This window comes from Numida meleagris, chromosome 27 (genome assembly GCF_002078875.1).
Source record: "Numida meleagris isolate 19003 breed g44 Domestic line chromosome 27, NumMel1.0, whole genome shotgun sequence".
NCBI lineage: Eukaryota > Metazoa > Chordata > Aves > Galliformes > Numididae > Numida > Numida meleagris.
This window is the reverse complement of record NC_034435.1, coordinates 2,859,908-2,876,798: the sequence shown is the minus strand read 5'-3', so window position 1 is coordinate 2,876,798 and position 16,891 is coordinate 2,859,908. Positions and strand designations below refer to the sequence as shown.

General features: G+C 58.2%; 2 protein-coding genes across 3 annotated transcripts; one reads left to right on the top strand and one right to left on the bottom strand.

Moving 5' to 3' along the window:
* TMEM259 (transmembrane protein 259) lies at nucleotides 164–11,821 on the top strand. 2 transcript variants are annotated; one of them, XM_021378451.1, is made up of 11 exons: nucleotides 164–699; nucleotides 2,960–3,226; nucleotides 3,538–3,652; nucleotides 4,843–4,953; nucleotides 5,851–5,973; nucleotides 6,313–6,413; nucleotides 6,979–7,036; nucleotides 7,171–7,254; nucleotides 7,768–7,900; nucleotides 8,262–8,361; nucleotides 9,096–11,821. In XM_021378451.1, the coding sequence occupies exons 1-11, from the start codon at nucleotides 478–480 to the stop codon at nucleotides 9,948–9,950; spliced, it is 2,169 nt and encodes a 722-aa protein (XP_021234126.1). In that variant the 5' UTR covers nucleotides 164–477; the 3' UTR covers nucleotides 9,951–11,821. The 2 variants fall into 2 exon arrangements, with proteins under 2 accessions (XP_021234126.1, XP_021234125.1); XM_021378450.1 differs by having other exon boundaries at nucleotides 3,538–3,706.
* On the bottom strand, nucleotides 11,758–16,890 carry GRIN3B (glutamate ionotropic receptor NMDA type subunit 3B; the record flags this gene model as incomplete). The annotated part of the gene is made up of 10 exons (XM_021379014.1): nucleotides 11,758–12,346; nucleotides 12,412–12,702; nucleotides 12,806–12,873; nucleotides 12,951–13,115; nucleotides 13,214–13,365; nucleotides 13,473–13,588; nucleotides 13,694–13,839; nucleotides 14,033–15,083; nucleotides 15,167–15,753; nucleotides 16,657–16,890. Coding segments are annotated over 10 exons (3,006 nt in total), but the record flags the coding sequence as incomplete, so codon positions are not given.

The following is a 16,891-nucleotide window of genomic DNA, read 5'->3' as shown; positions in this document are numbered from 1 at the left end:
TAATTGTTCCACTCAGGGTCTTTATTTTTTTCAGAAATGTTGGCTTTTTCGGGGATGAAGAGCCCCAATTTTCTGCCGGCCGCGCGCGGTGCACGGCGGGAGAGTCCCTGCTTTGCATAAGGGGGCGGGGCGAGCGCCCGTCCTCTGCCGTCCCACAATGCTCCGCGGCGCTGCGCTGCGTCGGCGCTGTGGGTGCCGGAAGATGGCGGCGCGGCGCTGAGGGGCGGACGGGGCCGAGCGAGGAGGAGAAGGAGGTGGAGGTACCGCCGCGCTCCGGGCCTCCCATGGCCGCTGGGCCGCCTCGGGAGTCGCGTCCCGTCCGAGCCGCTCCGCCGCGGGGCCGCACCGAGGCCGAGGGCCGCTGAGCGCCGCGCTCGGGCCTGCAACGCTCCGCGCCCGGCGGTGGCTGCGGGGGGAGGCCGGGCCGGGCCGGGCCCGAGCGTCGCGGGGCTCTGAGCGTCTCCCGAAGGCCCCGCGATGTCCGAACCGCAGCCCCACGGCCACCACCCCCCGCCCAACCACACCGGGGCCGCGGGGGGAACCAACCGGGGCGGACGGAACGCGGCCCTCAATCAGAACCCTCTGATCAACGTCCGCGACCGCCTCTTCCACGCGCTCTTCTTCAAGATGGCAGTGACCTACGCTCGCCTCTTCCCTCCCTCGTTCCGCCGGGTCTTCGAGTTCTTCGTGCTGCTCAAGGTGAGGGCCCCGGGGGGGGGGGGGCTCCTGGGGGTGCTCCCCAGCGGTCGCTCTTTGCATACATCGCATTCGTGAGGTGCCTGACTGCTGCTGTTCTGCTGGAGCCTTGTCCCTGCTGGAAGCCGTCGGTGCACAGCTGTGCTTTATCGCTGTTTCTTTTGCGGCACTCGACGCCCCCCAGCTGCGTGTCAGGCTTCCAATCCGTGGGGGGAAACCTGTCTGGGTTTTTTTTTTTGCTGGCGTAGCCTGAGGTCCACCGAGGGGCTGGGGTGGCGAAGCGGGATGCTGCAGGGTGTGGAAGTGAAGGCCACCCCCGTGGGGATCAAGCTGCAGCAGGCAGAGCAGCCTGGTGCTGTCTGTGCGGGGTGAAGTGCTGCCCTGCGACTTCCAGAGCTCACCTTGCCCCCCCTGTTCCACTGGGAATAAGAGAGGGGGGCAGAGCAGAGGTAGCTGGGTAACAGCTGGGTGCTTGCACTTGGGTTTCTAAAATCTGGCTACTTAAAGCAAGAAAACATCTAGGATGCCCTGTGTCATATTACATAGGGGCTTTTTTTGCCCTACCCGCTAAGCGTTCAGGTTTTTTTTTTCACACGGTCCAGCCAGGAGAAGTTCCTGCTGCCACCTGCTTTTCATTGAAGCACGCTGAGAAAATGAAAGCGTTCGCAGAGCAGATCTTTACTTCCACCCTCAGGGTTAGCAGGGAGCTGTGGCTCTGCGTGACGATAGCAGCAGGAGGCCAAGTCCAAGGCTGTGGCCCTGCACGCCGTGCTTGGCATTCTGCTGCTGCTCCTGGCTGGCTTCGTTGCCACTCCCCTTGCACCAGGGAGCTGTTTTGGGATTACCTTCCCCAGCGTTTCCCTGTGCAATCCTCCACGGATGTGATGTTACCTGCCTGTTTGTTCATAACAAATAGGTCAGGAATGATACGTGGCAAGGACAGATACTTGAATCAAGAAGGAGCATCTTAATACAGTTCGAAAGTGAAGGCATGAAACGCAGCCGTACTGCTTATGGACAGGTGTTCTTTGGAGCCTGAACTTTGGACAGTGTTGGGTAACTTTGTTATAGGAAATGGGTTTTATTAGCTCACTTCGTTTTGCTGTGACTTGTTCCTTGGATTGAAAGCATCTTTCAACTAGGAGTGATGTGCTCCAGCCTGAAATATCTTATTAATGAGGTCCCGTTGCTCGTTGGTAGGCTGGCGATTGTCTGAACTTTGGGCCATACACATACTTTGAAATGAAGGCATTTTGTTTTGATAACAAGACTCCTTTGCAACCCAACTCATGGTGTTGGGTGGCGATGGTTCTTGCTGCTGCCCTGGGTGTGTTTCTCTTGTGGGTACTGTCATGCTGAAACCCCGCAGCCCAGAGCACGGATCTGTCACACTGGAGGTGGCACAAACCCAAGTAATTGCAGGTAGTCCTCTGCAGGGCTCAGCCTTTTCCTTTGAGTTCAGCAAGGTTTATTTCCCTTCTGTGGTTAAGGTCTGCCTGGTGGAGCAGAAATCAAACACGGATTTATCTCAGTGTTTTACGACCTTAATGAAAAAGCTTGGGTAGCTTTTCTTCACGGCTGGGTTGAGTTAGCAGCGGGTCAGTTTACAAAAACCGTGAATGTATTTGATCTGTGGGTTGGTAGTTTCTTTCAGGCAGCGCTTTGGCACTCGGAAACGAGGGAGAATTCAGTAGGAAGTCAGCTGCGAGGGGCCTGCTCTGTACCTGTGCTGAATGCTGCTGGAGCTCAGGAGGAAGCGCTGTGCCCTGAGACACACAGAGGCAAGGCAGTGAGCGCTTTGCATGTGGTTTTGTACGAGTCAGCACTTCTGTGACCCTAGGCAGTGTACGTATTAACGTGGCAGCGTGCCTCCTGGGTGGCAGCCAGCTGCTCTCAGCCCCAGCACGGAGCAGTAACGGAGAAGTTCTGATCAAAGGCACCTTGGGAGTTTTCATTCCCAGGAAAAGCTTTAGGCCTCTTAGTGTTTGCCTCGGAAAGACGAGGTTTCAGCTGGTTAGCGAGGTATCAGAAGGACAAAGTACAAAGGGAGCATTATTTAATCTGTGGAGCTGGAGGGGAAGTTGATTTGGGGCTGCTTTATTGCTTGGTGCACATACAGTTAGGGTTAGAAAGCTTAAAAGCTCTCGTCTACCTGCAGCTGCAGTGTCTGCGCGTGGAGGTGGCTGAAACCGGGGAGCCTGTCGACAGGCAACGTTAGGTTGGGCTGACAGTCTCTGCTTTGTTTCCTGCTGTGTGTATTTAGGCTCTCTTCGTGCTCTTCATCCTGGCATACATTCACATCGCCTTCTCCCGCTCGCCCATTAACTGTTTGGAGCACGTGAGGGACAAATGGCCACGAGACGGCATCCTGCGGGTGGAAATCCAGCGCAACTCCAGCCGAGCCTCCATCTTCCTGCAGTTCTGTGGTGCTGAGAAGTTCCCAGGGATGGTAGTCGAGCCCACGGCTGAGGAAGAGGAGGAGGAAGAAGAGGAAATGACCGTGGATATGTTTGAAAACAGCTCTGTCAAGGTAAAGATGTGTTCCCTGTGTACACGGGGGGGGAGGCGAGCGTGGGTTTGGGCAGAAGCGGTTTGATGCTTGCTCTGTGAATGTGCCGTGGTTCCTCTGCGTGCCCTCAGTCACTTGGAATGTGTGTGTGTGTTCCCTCAGTTTTCTCCTGCATATCCTGCTTAGCCTCTGACATTTTAAGGTAGAAGTTAAAGCCTGAGCAAGTGACCTCGCTTGTCCTCCTGTTGGAGGCGGAGAGCAGAGAGGGAGCACGGGAGCCTGGAGCTGACGTGGCTGCTAACCTGACTTCCTCTGCTGCTGTTCCCCAACAGTTTGAGCTGGATATAGAGCCCAAGGTGTTCCTCAAGCCATCCCGGATGGGCAGCACCGAGGCGCTGGCCCACAACGAAAGCCAGGAGTTCTCGTTTAGTGAAGCAGCCACTAAAGGTATGCAGCCTCTGCGGGAGACTGTGTCCGAGTTTGAGATGCTAGCCAGAGCAGGTAAAGACAACTTATGCTGCTATCTGTGCTCTCTCCTTTCCCTGCATCTTCCCTGCACTTCTCCTGGCTTCCCTGAGCCTGCACTTAGCAACCTTAAGTGTCCCCTGGCTATCCCTGTTGCTTTAACCTGTGGTGAACCTTGTCACTCCTGACACCAGGCCTACAGCGATGTGTTTCCTTTTGTTGGAGGGAGGCTGGGAGTTGGGTGGGTGCATCTGGGCTATAAAATTTGCTGGAGCCTTCTGGTCTGGCATCATGTTTCTGCAGCGATCATTGCCAGGTATGTCAGATGAATGTAAACCTCCCTCTTCTGAGCAGCTCTGCGTGTGCTTTCCTCTTGAGGCCTGTGTGGATCCAACTGACAGTGCACATTCCTCACTGTATTAACAGTATTTTGGGTCTCTGAGTCAACACCAGTGCCTGGAATAGCAAACTAATCCTGAAAGCCACCGAGCAAGTTGGAGTAGATTGCGAGATTCAGCGTTGCTAGTCTGCATCATTCCAGACATTGTCCTGCTCTATCCTTGTCCTTGTTCCAGCATGACTTGAGCTGCTAATGTTGAGGATTGTGAGACTGGACATTACAATGGCACTGTTTCCTCGGTCTTGCAGTATTTTGCTTGATGCTGATCCAGAACTCATTAGTCCTGTAGTTAAGATCATTAAGTCTCTTAAGACTGGGCGATGTTTAAATATTTCTGGTGCAATACCTTAATTAACAGTTGCCTCAGTTCTGTAAGAGAGTCATATTGTACAACGCTGTGTATGCTGACGGACTGTGCCTTGGTTTGCTGAATACCAAACTGGAAACAATCCAGCAACGTGGTGGGAGAGAGAACTGTGCCCCTTCTTAACGTAGTTAGAAAATCCCATCTTATTTGCATTTTTTTTCCCAGCTCTTCTGTGATGTAAGTACACCAAGTTGAAGCTTCAGACAGAGTGTATTACCGTGGTGAAGTGACCTGGGGTACAAATGAAGTGATTCTGTCACTGATGCTTCAACGCTTTATCTTCATTTGAGCTTGAAACCGTTTCAGAGCGGAAACTGAAAACGAAACGAACACGAGAGCCTGTTTCTCCTTGCTGACCGTGTGCACAGCCTTCTGTTGAGCCTCCCTTCCCACCTTCTCTTGCAGTGTGGCCGCAGGAAGAGTACATTGTGGAGTACTCCTTGGAGTATGGGTTCCTGCGCCTGTCCCAGAGCACGCGCCAGCGCCTCAGCATCCCTGTGATGGTGGTGACTTTGGGTGAGTGAGGGAGCCAGCCCACCCCAGTGCCCTGGCAGGGACGTGTCTGCAGAGCTACCTGTGTGCTGACAGCTCTCTCCCAAACTTTGCTCGCATCCCATCTCCTCTTTAGTCTTGTGGAAGCTATTTATGAGGGTTGATGGTGCTCATTTTCCATGCAGGAGAGCTTCTTTATGGAGTGGTTAGTGCTTTAGCAGGTCACACCCTTTTCAAGAGTGCTCTGAAATGTTGGAGCCTGTTCTGGTGCTGGAGCCTTCACGTTACATCTAGCATAGCTTTCCCATTGAAGAAAGAGCCAATGTTAAGTGTCTGTTTACTGACCTAGGCTTTCCAATTCACCTAGAAAAGTTCCTGCATGAGTATCTTCGTAATTTGTTGAAAGATAGTTTGTTTCTGGGCTTCGTGTTTTGCTTGGATTTGGGGTATTTTTACAGGCTGATGAGTGTACAGTAGAATACACGTACATGCTTCATTAGTGCCCGGAGCTGCGTGGAGGTGTTGGAGGGTGGGTGAGGTTCTGGGCCCCAGCAGCAGCATGCAGAGCCCAGCTGGTTGCAGACAGCTCTGAGCTGCACACAGCCTCGTTCTCTGGGCTGTTACTTGAGGGTGAGCCCTTTGTTACTGGGGGTGGAGTCCAAGCCCAAGAGACCAATTCCCTGTGTGTGTATGGCAGTGGAGAGTATGAGAGCCCAGATGGAATTCTTGAAGCCTGATTGGCATTAGCATTTTACCAGCGTGGCTATATTTGTCAGGGTGTGACATTTTGCCTCCCGGTCCTGCCCAGTTCAGTTACACTGCCAAAGGTTTGAGTGCAGTTGCAAGTCTGCTTTAAATGATGAGAAGGCTGTGCTTGCATTTTAAAAGCATAAGGCATAACTGCTCTGCTCTCCTTTCTAGATCCTACCAGGGATCAGTGCTTTGGGGACAGGTTCAGTCGTCTGTTGCTGGATGAGTTCCTGGGTTATGATGACATCCTGATGTCAAGTGTCAAAGCCTTAGCTGAAAATGAAGAAAACAAAGGTAAGACTTGGGGGAATTAGCAGAGGGAGTGCTGCTTTTCCACAGGTGCATGAACATCCTCTTCTGACTTTGATTAATCTCTAACCCAGGGAACAGCTCGTTGTGCTATGTAGGGATGTTATTGTTGAGGACAAAATGAAACAGGAGAGAGGAGACATCTGCAAACGTGATTTCCATTGGCCTCATTGCACTGCGTAACAATAAGTGCGCAGCCGTGAAGCGGTGTTGGCATGGATCTCAGGCATTACAACCTACTTCTTCAGAAGGCACTGGAAGTTGGTTCTTGTTCTGGGAGTTAGCCACACAATCCCAGGGTAACTTTTTTTTGTTTGTTTCCAGGCTTCCTTCGCAACGTGGTGTCTGGGGAGCACTATCGCTTTGTCAGCATGTGGATGGCTAGGACGTCCTACCTGGCAGCCTTTGTCATCATGGTCATATTTGTAAGTGGGGAGGAGCTGGGCATTCCCTGGACTCTGAGCCCAGCTGATCAGCACGTGGGCAAGATTTGCTGTTACAGCAGAGGCCTGAGCTCATACCTGCTTTTAAAGCTAAGCTGATGGAGTTCTGCTCTTTTTTTTTTCCCCTTAATGTGGGTATTCAGAGTCCTAAAAGTGAAGAGCGTATTGTTCTCAGTGAGAGGAGAAATGAAAATAATGCAGGGTGACTTTTGTCAGGCGTTTTGAGCTACTGGGAGGAGCACAGATGCAGAACAGGAAGAAACCTCAGTTCCAGCTCTGCTGCTGTTCGGTTTGGCCACTGCTCAAATATTCAAAATCGGTCTCTTTGCAAACAAATTACTTACTGTCTATTTCACTGCAGTAATACGAAGATTAATTGCTGTTTGTGAAGTCTTAATTACTCTCTGAGAAATTGGCTTGCGTGGTTCAAACTAACAAATGTGGGATATGCACAGCAACGTTACGAGTCTGAGCTGGCCTGTCTGAGCCTCTGCTGTGATGTGATTCTGACAGGAACCTGACAGTGGCTTCTGTTCTCCTCTTTCAGACTCTGTCCGTTTCGATGCTCTTGCGCTACTCACACCATCAGATCTTTGTTTTCATTGGTAAGTATTTGCTGAGGGGTTTGGGGTGTGCTGGGAACGTTGCAGTGCTGTGAACGTGGAGCCGTGTAGGGGGGGGGGGGGGGGGTTCCTTGGCCCGGTGTTCTCTTTGTGTTACGCTGTTTTCCTTCTTGCAGTTGACCTGTTGCAGATGCTGGAAATGAACATGACAATTGCATTCCCTGCAGCTCCCCTGCTCACTGTCATTCTGGCTCTAGTAGGTAAGGACACGCTCGCTTCTTGTATGTGAGCTGCAAGTCCCTCTGGGATCTGTAGGAGGTACAGTTCCCTCTTCTGACCTGGTCACAGCAGATGGTTAGCACGTCTTCCCTTCACAAGATAAAATGCTCTGGAATTTGATGGCGCAGTGAACTGCATTGTCATTCTGAGACCCCTGGAAAAGCAGTTTATTTGGAAATCACATAAACCTGAAGCTTTGTCTGATTCTCACTTTAGTTCATTCAGATTCGCACCTTCTGTAACTGCATTCCATTTGGGTTTTTAAGAAACAATCAAAACCACTGGAATCTCCACTGTCCAGAGCCAGCTCATCCTCTGGCCTGTGTAGTGACTTCAGCCAGCAGTGAAACTTGCTTGACCTTAGCTGTTGCTTTAAACAGAGATCATTTTGTCCTGCTCTGGTTTTTTTTGGCCATGCAATCATGCAGCCCTTTGCTGCAACTGGTGATGCAGCCCTGCAACGTGCTGATGTCAGGCCCCTCTCTGTCCTGTAGGTATGGAGGCCATTATGTCAGAGTTCTTCAATGACACCACAACTGCGTTTTACATCATCCTCATAGTGTGGCTGGCTGACCAGTATGATGCTATCTGTTGCCACACCAATACGAGTAAGAGGCATTGGCTCAGGTAAGAGGACCTCACCTCGCTGCAGCTCCCAGTCTCTGGTGGGAGCCTTCTTCAGATCTCAGACTGGAGGGAGGACTTTCACTCTTGAGAGCTTCTGTATATCCCCTAGGGAGCTGTCCTGTGTGTCACTGGGTCCAAAGCTCACTTATTTCCACTTCAGGTCTCGAGCACGGGTGTCAGGAATCACCCCTACCCTTTGTTTTCACTGCTCATAGTGAAGCAGTGCTAATTACACATTAATGAGGGTCTGCGCTTCCCAGTGCAAAGTGCACCAGCACAAAATAGAGTTATGACTAGAAAGAAAAACTCACAACTGCCCTGTCCACTGATGCATCCTGATACTCACTGCTTTTCTGTGCAGGTTCTTTTATCTGTACCACTTTGCCTTCTATGCCTACCACTATCGGTTCAACGGGCAGTACAGCAGCCTGGCTCTGGTCACCTCGTGGCTGTTCATCCAGGTGAGTAGCTGCTGTTCCTGCTCATATCGGTGCACCCACATATGGGGGCAGGTGCCATCCTGTGAGTTCAGTCCTGGTCACTCTGCACCCCTTGGAGGGGCCTGGTGCCTGCAATTGAAACGGCTGCAACGCGGCCAGTGTGAGTAATCAGGGATGTCAAAAAGCGATGTAAATGAGCTGGGGTTTGGGCTTGATCAAATTCTGTGTCAAACTGCATCTCAGGTTTGGAAATGGAGGCTGTCACACTGCAGGACTTGGTCACTGGCTCAAATCTGGCTGCGTGGCTGACAATAGGCTGATGTCAAGTGAGCTTTGGGAAGTGTTAGGGAAGGATTCCCATCTCATCCCTGCAGTAAATCCCACTGAGAACCTCCCATGCAGAGCCCAAGGAGCGGATCAGATCTGTGCTGACCTGCTGCCTCTCTGTGCTGTGAGATGCAGACAGGGAGCTGAAGATGGGCCCCAGATGAACAGCTTTAGCCTTGCTCTCACCCCTACAAAGGAAGGGGAGCTGTACTCCATCACCTGTCTTCAGAGCTCTTGGGGCTGCTCTCTGACAGCAGTTTGCAGGAGCTCTAGTAGAAGGGATAAATCTTTGCAAGAATTTCAGATAGAGTCTTAGAGCATCCAAATTCTCTGCTTGCTGTCTTTACATAGAGATGAAAGAACGGTTTTGCTAGCTATGTCTAGGCTTGCAGCCCAGCCCTGACGAGTGATTCCTTTCCCATCTCCAGCATTCGATGATTTACTTCTTCCACCACTACGAGCTGCCGGCTATTCTCCGGCAGATCAGGATCCAGGAGATGCTGCTGCAGAACCAGCAGGTGGGCCAGGGCACTCAGACGACGCTCCAGGACAACCTCAACAACAACACTACCCCAGCCGGGGGGGAAGTGGGGGGTCACCGGCCCCACTTGGCTGCAGACCCCTCGGGGGAGGGCAGCAGCCCGGCGGCGCTGGCCCCCAGCGAGGCCTCCAGCGTCATCGCCACCGCCGCAGCCGCCTCTGTTGGGAGTGACCTGAACTGGGTCGCTGAGACGGCCGCCATCGTGACGGAGGCCTCGTTTCTTTCCGACCTGAGCTCCACCCTCCTGGAGCCGAACGCGGTGCACGAAGCCGTGGCCGCTGGGAGCCCTCAGGACGCTGCCGCCGCCGCCGCCTCCGGTTTGGTCGCACGCATCAGGGTGAGCAGCGAGCACCCGGACACTGCTGTGGGCTCCATCACCATTGAAGTCACTTCAGCACCTGCGGTCGCTGCCGCAGATGGTTCCCCTGCCACGGAGGCGGCACCAGCACCGTCCCCCATCCCGGTGCAGGAGGATGGGGCCTCCGTCCCCAGCCCTTCCCCTGCTGAGCAGACTGAGGCTGCGGAGAGCTCGGACAGCCGAGCAAAACCCGGTGGCAAGAACTGCACCGGGAACGGCAGCGTGGCAGAGTCCCCTCCGGCCTTCGTGGAGAACACTGAGCAGGACAAACTCTTGGGCTGCGCCCTTGGGGACCGGGGGGAGAGCGGCCCTTGCCCAGCACCAGCGGATAGTACAGCTAGCTCCACGCCTTGCTCGGAACCAGACTCGAGGAGCCTGTCTTGAGTCCTTGTTGCTGTCACTCTGGACTGCCAGGAAGGCATCTGGATTTCGTTTGTTACTCTTTCTCACTTCACCATCATCCTTAACCCGTGAATTCCTCTTCATGGAGGCAGAGCAGCTGGGACAGAGACAAGATGCTGCAGTGAACTCCCCGGAGAAATGCACACGTGTGTGCACGTATGAGGCTGGCACACGTGGGACTGCTCAGTGCCAGATTCTCCCTGCAGGGAGGAGAGAACTAAGGCACGTTGGCTCCCTCTGCCTGCAAGGCACCGGGGGAGCCTTGTGCCACTGCTGAGGCTGTGGGTGAGCAGGCTGGCCATGTTCTCTGTGCTGTCAGTGCGCTGTCACATCTCTCCTGTGCCCCCTGAGGTTGTGTTGGCAGTCTGGGTGTTGCTTGCAAGTATGAGCTGATTTGTGACAAACCACGTGTGTGCACGGTGACTCTCTGGTTAGAATAGCAACTGCATGTGAGCAGGGTGAGCATCTTGAGACACCCTTGGGAGAGCAACCCACAGCCGAGGAGAAAACAAGTCACCGTCCCTTTTCTAGGGGAAAAGAAGCTCAGTACCTCCTCCCAACACTGGAGCTGGGTAATAACCAAAGCAGAAACTGCATTTTAGCCCCATTTTTTTTTTCCCCTGACATTAAACTTCCTTTAGTCAGTGGGTTTGGGAGTAGAAGTGACCAGGTCCAGGTTAGAGCATCCACCCAAGGAAGGACGCATCTGACTGCGCTTGGAAGCAGGAGAGGAGATGTTCAGCCCTGGAGCAATGCTGTCCCCTTCTGCTGCTGGTGACTCTGCAAGACCCTGGTGAGTTTGGCCCCTCTTCAAGTGCGTGTGGCCAGCATGAAGTGGGAGCTCCTGCCACGGGCAAATGGTATCAATTAATATCCTCTGGGAGCTGACCTGTGGCCTCAGTGTCTGTTGTAGGGGAGGAGGACAGCAGCTCTGTCCCTGTACAGCTCTGCTTTCGGCACCTGCAGCTGCAGGTGAGGTAGTTTGTTTTTCAGTGCCTTGTCCTTTAACCAGGACACGTTTGTGTTCAAGATCAGCCCCGTCCCTGAGGAGAGATTGGCATTGTGCTGGCTCAGTCGTTGCGTGAGTTGGTTTAGCAAAGAACCAAAACACTAAAGACGAATTTCAGCTCGCTTTCCCTCCCTTCCCTGGCAGCAGAGGTGAAGCTTGGATTTGTGCCTCAGCCCTGTGTGCTACACCTGGCGCCCCAGGGCTTGGTTGGGCCCAGGTGGGGGTAGAGATTGATGCTTGCAGGTAGAGCAGGACTCCTGCAACAGCAGTGAGGCAGGAGAGCGCCGTGTCTGCAGGGCTGGGAGGAGAGAAGCTCAGGGAGAAACGTGCTGGGAAGGGGCAACGCTGGGAGGAGGGGGGGGAGGGGATGGTGCTTGGGCTGTGTGGGGGACTCCAGCCTCCCCAGCAGCATCAGTGGTGCCCCCCCCCCCCCCCCCTTCGAGGCCTCGTGGGCACTGCCATGGCTTCCACCGGGCGTGGGTTTCCATGTTGGCACTGGGGGGACTCGCAGCCCCCTGGCTTCATTTTCTCTGCATTTCCCACCCGGGTGCCCTGTTGTTTTTTGTCTTTTTTGTCTCGATGAGCCCCGGGTGCTGCTCTAGGGCACGGGGCAGACCCTTCAGCAGCCACGTACCTGGGAGGGCCAGGCAGTGTGACAAGGCTCCTGGGCACGGATGTGCCACGGTGCGAGAGCAAGGAGTGACCGCAGGCTTTTAAGAGGAGCTGGTGGGTGGGAGGGGAAGGCAGGGAAACAAACCAAATCATTTGATGAATGAGGAGTAGAGTTCATTCTATTTAATGTACAAAATGTGTTTGTATATAATAATAAATATTATATCTAACAGCTGCTTGGTGCTGCTCTGCTGTCCTGCTAGCACTGGGATGGGGTCCCGCTGGAAGGTGACGTGAGGATCCTGGAGGAGGGCAGAGCCCAGGCCCGTGCTGCTGTGCTCACCAATGCAGCCTCTGCAGAAGTGAGAAGGCTGCAGGGAAGGAGGACATGGCCTGGGGTAGCCCTGGCTCTTGTCAGCTGCCCCTAGTCTCTTGCATTTGGCCTCAGTTCTTTCCTCTGCTGCCTCGGATGGAGGTGAGTGCTCTGAGCCTGCACAGGGCCAGCACTGGTGACCTCCATCCCTCTGCCCTAGGGATGCAGCTCTGGAGCTCAGCCCGCTGTCAGCTCCCTGCAGCTGGCTCTCCTGGGCTTGGGCTCTCGGCTGCCCTGGGGCTGCTCCTTCCTCCTGGGCTCAGAGCGTGGGGGTCTCCTGTGGCTGCTGAGCCCTGTGGGCCGCTGTGTTGGGGCAGGGCTGGGACCTGGCCGCGGGGCAGAGCTGTCAGCTGTACTCTGAGCCCTGCGGCTCTCACCGTGCAGCTGCAAGACAAAATGCAGGCTTGGTTTTCCTCCTGTTCCACACTCGAATCCCCCCCCGTGCTCACCTGTCCTCCTGGCTTCGCTCTGGGGCTGGCGCTGAGGCCGCAGCCCGGCTGCCCCTCGCTGTGCCCAGCGCTGCCACCAGCTCGCTCCTCCTCAGCAGCGCCGCACGCAGCTCCTCCCGCATCGCCTCGATCTTCTCCTCCAGCTCCCGCAGCTCGTTCTCTCCCCCCGCCCGTTCCCCCTGCACCAGCCCGTTGCTGGGGGGCCCTGGGGGGCCCTCGGAGCTGTCCAGCTGGAAGCGCACCCGGCGCAACTCCTTCGGGCCGGGTGCTGGGCTCCGCTGGGGGCTCTGCCTGGGGGAGGAGAGGGGTTGGGGCCGGGGGGCTCCTCCGCAGCCCCGGGGCTGGGGGGGAGGAGGAGGAGGAGAGCGGGGCCGCTGCCTGCGCTGCGCTTTACCTCTGCTCCAGGCTCAGCTTCTGGCTCCTCTGCTGCTCCGTGCCCATGTTGAGCGCGCGGTGGATTTTCTGCGGGGCACAGGGAAGGGGCGATGAGGGGGGGGGGGCTGTGGGAGGGAGGAAGGCAGCGCCCTGCTCTTCCTCACCTGGCTGGTATGCAGCCAGTAGCTGAAGCGCTTCTTGCGGCGGATGCGGGGCAGGATGAGGCGGTAGAAGGCGTGCTCGCCCAGCGAGGTGAGCAGAGCTCCGCCCAGCCCGATGCACAGCAGCACGAACAGCCCCGAGAAGTGGTAGATCCCCATCTGCAGGGTCTGTGGGATTGGGGGGGGGGGGGTCAGCAGGGGGGGGGGGAGGGACGCGCCTGCAGAGTCCCCCTCCCATCCGCCCCCCCGGGGCCCGGCCCCCCCACCTCCGTGACAGCGAAGACGCGCTTGCCGCAGGGCACCATGCGGTACCACTTGTCGTGCAGCAGGTCCATGAAGCCGGCCGACTTGTAGCGGCTGATGAACTCCGACAGCTTGGAGGTCAGCGGCGAGTGCTGGGGGAGCCCGATGCCGTAGCCTGGCCCCCGCAGCGGGGGGGGGGGAAAAGAGGCAGCGCTGGGACCGGGGCACGTCCATTGGGACCCCCCCCACCCCCTGCAGCCCCAGCGCTGTGCACCTGCCCACCTTCAATGGCAAAGGGCTTCCCCACGGTGAGCAGCTTGCAGTCGGAGTCGATGGACACTTCGTAGTCCAGCAGGGACTTGTCCATGATGAAGGCGTTGAGCTTGGGGGGCTCCGTCCTGCGCCAATGCGGGGGGCTCAGGGGGGGGGCCGCTCCCCCGGGCTCGGGGTGTGCAGAGATGGGGGGGGAACAGGAGGGGTCCCCCCGTACCCCTGAGCCTCACTTGAGCATGGTGACGCCGGCGGGGGTGGTGGGGACATTGTACCGCCACATGTGCCCGTGCATTTCGGGGAAGCTCTTCTTGATGTACTCCTCGGCGCTGCTCTCCCACACGGTGCCGAAGCGGAAACCCTGCGAGGGGTGGTGCAGCTGGAAGGGGCACCACGGTGTCAGAACCCCCCCACAGGGCAAGGGCACCGGGCAAGAGGGGCCGGGACCCCCCGGTGAAGCAGCAGCTCCCGCAAGGGGCCCGGCAAGGCCACCCCCATGGGCAACCACAGGGCAAACCCAGCCCCCTCCTGCCCCTCCCCACCCCCACGAGGCAGCACGGCAGCGCTCCCACCTTGGGGTCGTGGATGCCCGAGAGCTCCTCGAAGGTCTTCTCGCCCACCATGACGGCCGCCAGGTTGGCCGTGTAGCTGGAGAGCACCAGGAGGCAGAAGATGGCCCAGAGGTTCATGAGGAAGCGGCCGGTGCAGCACTTGGGCGTCTTGCTGGAGACAGTGCGCCCAAAGAGGATGGCGTAGCAGAGGTTGAGGGCTGAGGAGTAGGAGAAGATCTTCATGCGGTTGCGGCCGTGGGGGGTCATTCCGTAGGGGCTCTTCCACTCGTAAAGGGTGAGGAAGAGTGCGGTCATGTGCAGGGCCACGAAGATGCCCACCCACGTGGTCCAGTGCAGGGGCCACATGAAGGCCCCGATGGGCGACGCCGTGTCCTTGGTCCTCACCAGGATGCCCAGGCTGGTGGAAAAGAAGGGGCTGGTGAAATCGATGACTTTGCTGCGTGCCGAGTTGATGCTGAAGGAGGTGACGGCCATGTGGGCCGTGCCGCTGAGCAGGTCCCCCACCAGCCCCGTCCAGCGCCCGTTCTTCCACGCGCCGTATTTCCCATCGCCCACGATGTAGAGCTCGAAGTCGAAGGGCACGTCCTCGGCCAGCCGCTCCAGCAGGTCGATGCAGTACCCGTAGCAGCACTTCTTGTACTCCCGCGGCACGGAGCCGTTCTCAGCGCTCAGCTCCTCAAAGAGCGCATCCAGCACGGCCGAGTCGTTGGTGCCGGGGTCCAGGCAGAGCTGCCCAGCGGGGCAGCTCCCGTCCTCGTCCACCTCCCGCGTGAAGACGAAGGGGTGCTCCACCAGCGTCACCACCCGCAGCCGGGCGCGCGCGTCGCCGTTCCCCTCGGAGTGGGCTTTGCGCTGGAGGTGGCTGTGCCACGCTCCCTCCTCCAGCCGCAGCTTGCCGTGCTGCCACGTGCCCACCGTCACCCAGGCGGGCCATCCCCGCGGGTCGCGCTGCAAGCTCCACACGCGGTACTGCTGCTCCGTCTGCACCCGCGTCCCGTCCTGCACCCGCACCAGCCCCGTCTGCCCGTGGAAGGAAGTGTTGGACAGGAACCTGCGGGGACCAAGGGGTCGCGGAGGGGTCTTTGCTGGGGGAAGGGTGGGCAGGGGGACGGGTGACAACGGCGCGGTGCTCACCGGGACAGGAAGCGCCCCGAGGACTCAGCGCTGTCCCCGCGGCGGTCGTTGCAGTTCAGCATGGGGGGGTTGAGCGCGAGGTCGGGGCGCACAGCGGCGGCGCTGCCGATGGCGCGGGTCACCAGCTCCAGCGCGTCGCGCACGAAGGGCTCCAGCGGCGCAGCACCCACCTCCCCGAAGGCCAGCAGCCCCGCGGGCAGCCCCTCGCCCTGCAGCTCGGCGGCGTGCAGCGGGGAGCCCAGCACCCAGCGCACCTCCTGCGCCCGCAGCCCCGCACGCTCCGCCGCCCTGAAGAGCCGCCGTGCGCGCCGCAGGTCGCAGCCCAGCACCAGAGCGGGGCCGGTGAGGGCTCCCAGGCGCTCCCGGTGCTGCCGGAGGCACCGCGCGGCCCTGGGCTCGTGCAGGCAGCGGAGATCCAGCACAGTGTGCAGGGAGAGCTGCGCGCGGTCGAGGAAGGCGGCGACGTCCCAGGGGCGGCACAGCACCAGCGTGGCCTCGCGCCACTCGTGGGCCTGCAGGATGCTCGCCAGCACCTCTGCCAGCGTCTCCAGTGAGCTCTGCCGGTCCATGTGGAAGTGGAAGGGGCTCTGCGGGCACACAGGGCGGTGGGTGACCCCGTGCTCGGTGCTGTCTGACCCACCCCACTCCCGGCTCCGCTCCCCAGCACCAACGTGGACTGGGGCCATGGTTCCCCCCCACCTCCTCGCTGCCCACGCAGCACTGCAGGCGTGCAGAGCCCATAAATGCAGCGCAATGCCGAGGAGCAGCCCCCTGTGCCCATGCTGGAAGTGGTGAGGGTGGGGGCTGCCAGCGCCATGGGCTGTGCGTGGCCCCAGCCCTGAGCAGGCGCTGCGAGGACACAGCCAGCACCGAGGACACCGTGTGCTGGGACACGGAGTCACATTCCCGGCAATGCAGCAACTACAACAGGTGAAGGAGCCCAAGTGCTCCTGAGAGTACGAAGGGGGTAACAGCCCCAAGTGGAGGGGGTTTGACTCCAGATGGGGAGCGGCTGACGGAAGGGAGGGGAATAAATCCACCCCCAGGGGCACGGGGCTGGGGCTCTGCTTGGCTGTGAACTGCGGCACGGGAGAGCACGGACATCACACGTCCTGGGCTGCCTTGGACTGGGAAATGGGATTGGGTTGGGACAGAGCTGGGATGGGGACTGGGACAGAGCCAGGATAAGGGCGGGATGGGGCCCACGATGAAGCCGGGAAGCCGTGACTGACTCCTCCGGGATGGGGGCCACGATGGAACTGGGACGGGGACGAGATGGGAACCGGGGCAGGGGCGGAGATTGGGGCTGGGATGAGGTGCGGGACGGAGCCGGGATGGGGAGGGAGATAGCTCGGGATCGGGGAGGGACGGAGCCGGGATGAGGGCGGACGGGAGCCGGCAGAGAACCGGGACGGGATGAGGGCGGAGAAGGGGCGCGGGGCCGGGACGGAGCTCTCCCCCCTTCGGGTCCCGCCGCGACGGGCATTTACCTGCGCGCGGAACGGCGGAGCGCGGCCGCTGCCGAGGACGCTGACGAAGGGGACGCGCAGCGCGGCGGCGAAGAAGTCGATCTGGAGCAGCTCGCGGCGGGAGCGGGGCACGGCCAGCACGGCCGCCACGCCGCGCCCCAGCAGCGCCCCGCACAGCCACCGCAACAGCGAGGCCGGGTCCCGAGCCGCCGGACCGCCCGCCACCACCTCCAGGCTGCGGTTGTACGGCAGCGCC

Excerpts from the sequence above, each read along its gene's own strand:
- TMEM259 (XM_021378450.1), top strand. The coding sequence starts at position 478 with ATGTCCGAACCGCAGCCCCACGGCCACCACCCCCCGCCCAACCACACC. Across the intron at positions 3,227-3,537 it reads TTGAAAACAGCTCTGTCAAG|TTTGAGCTGGATATAGAGCC; the intron begins GTAAAGATGTGT and ends GTTCCCCAACAG. Across the intron at positions 5,974-6,312 it reads TGAAAATGAAGAAAACAAAG|GCTTCCTTCGCAACGTGGTG; the intron begins GTAAGACTTGGG and ends GTTTGTTTCCAG.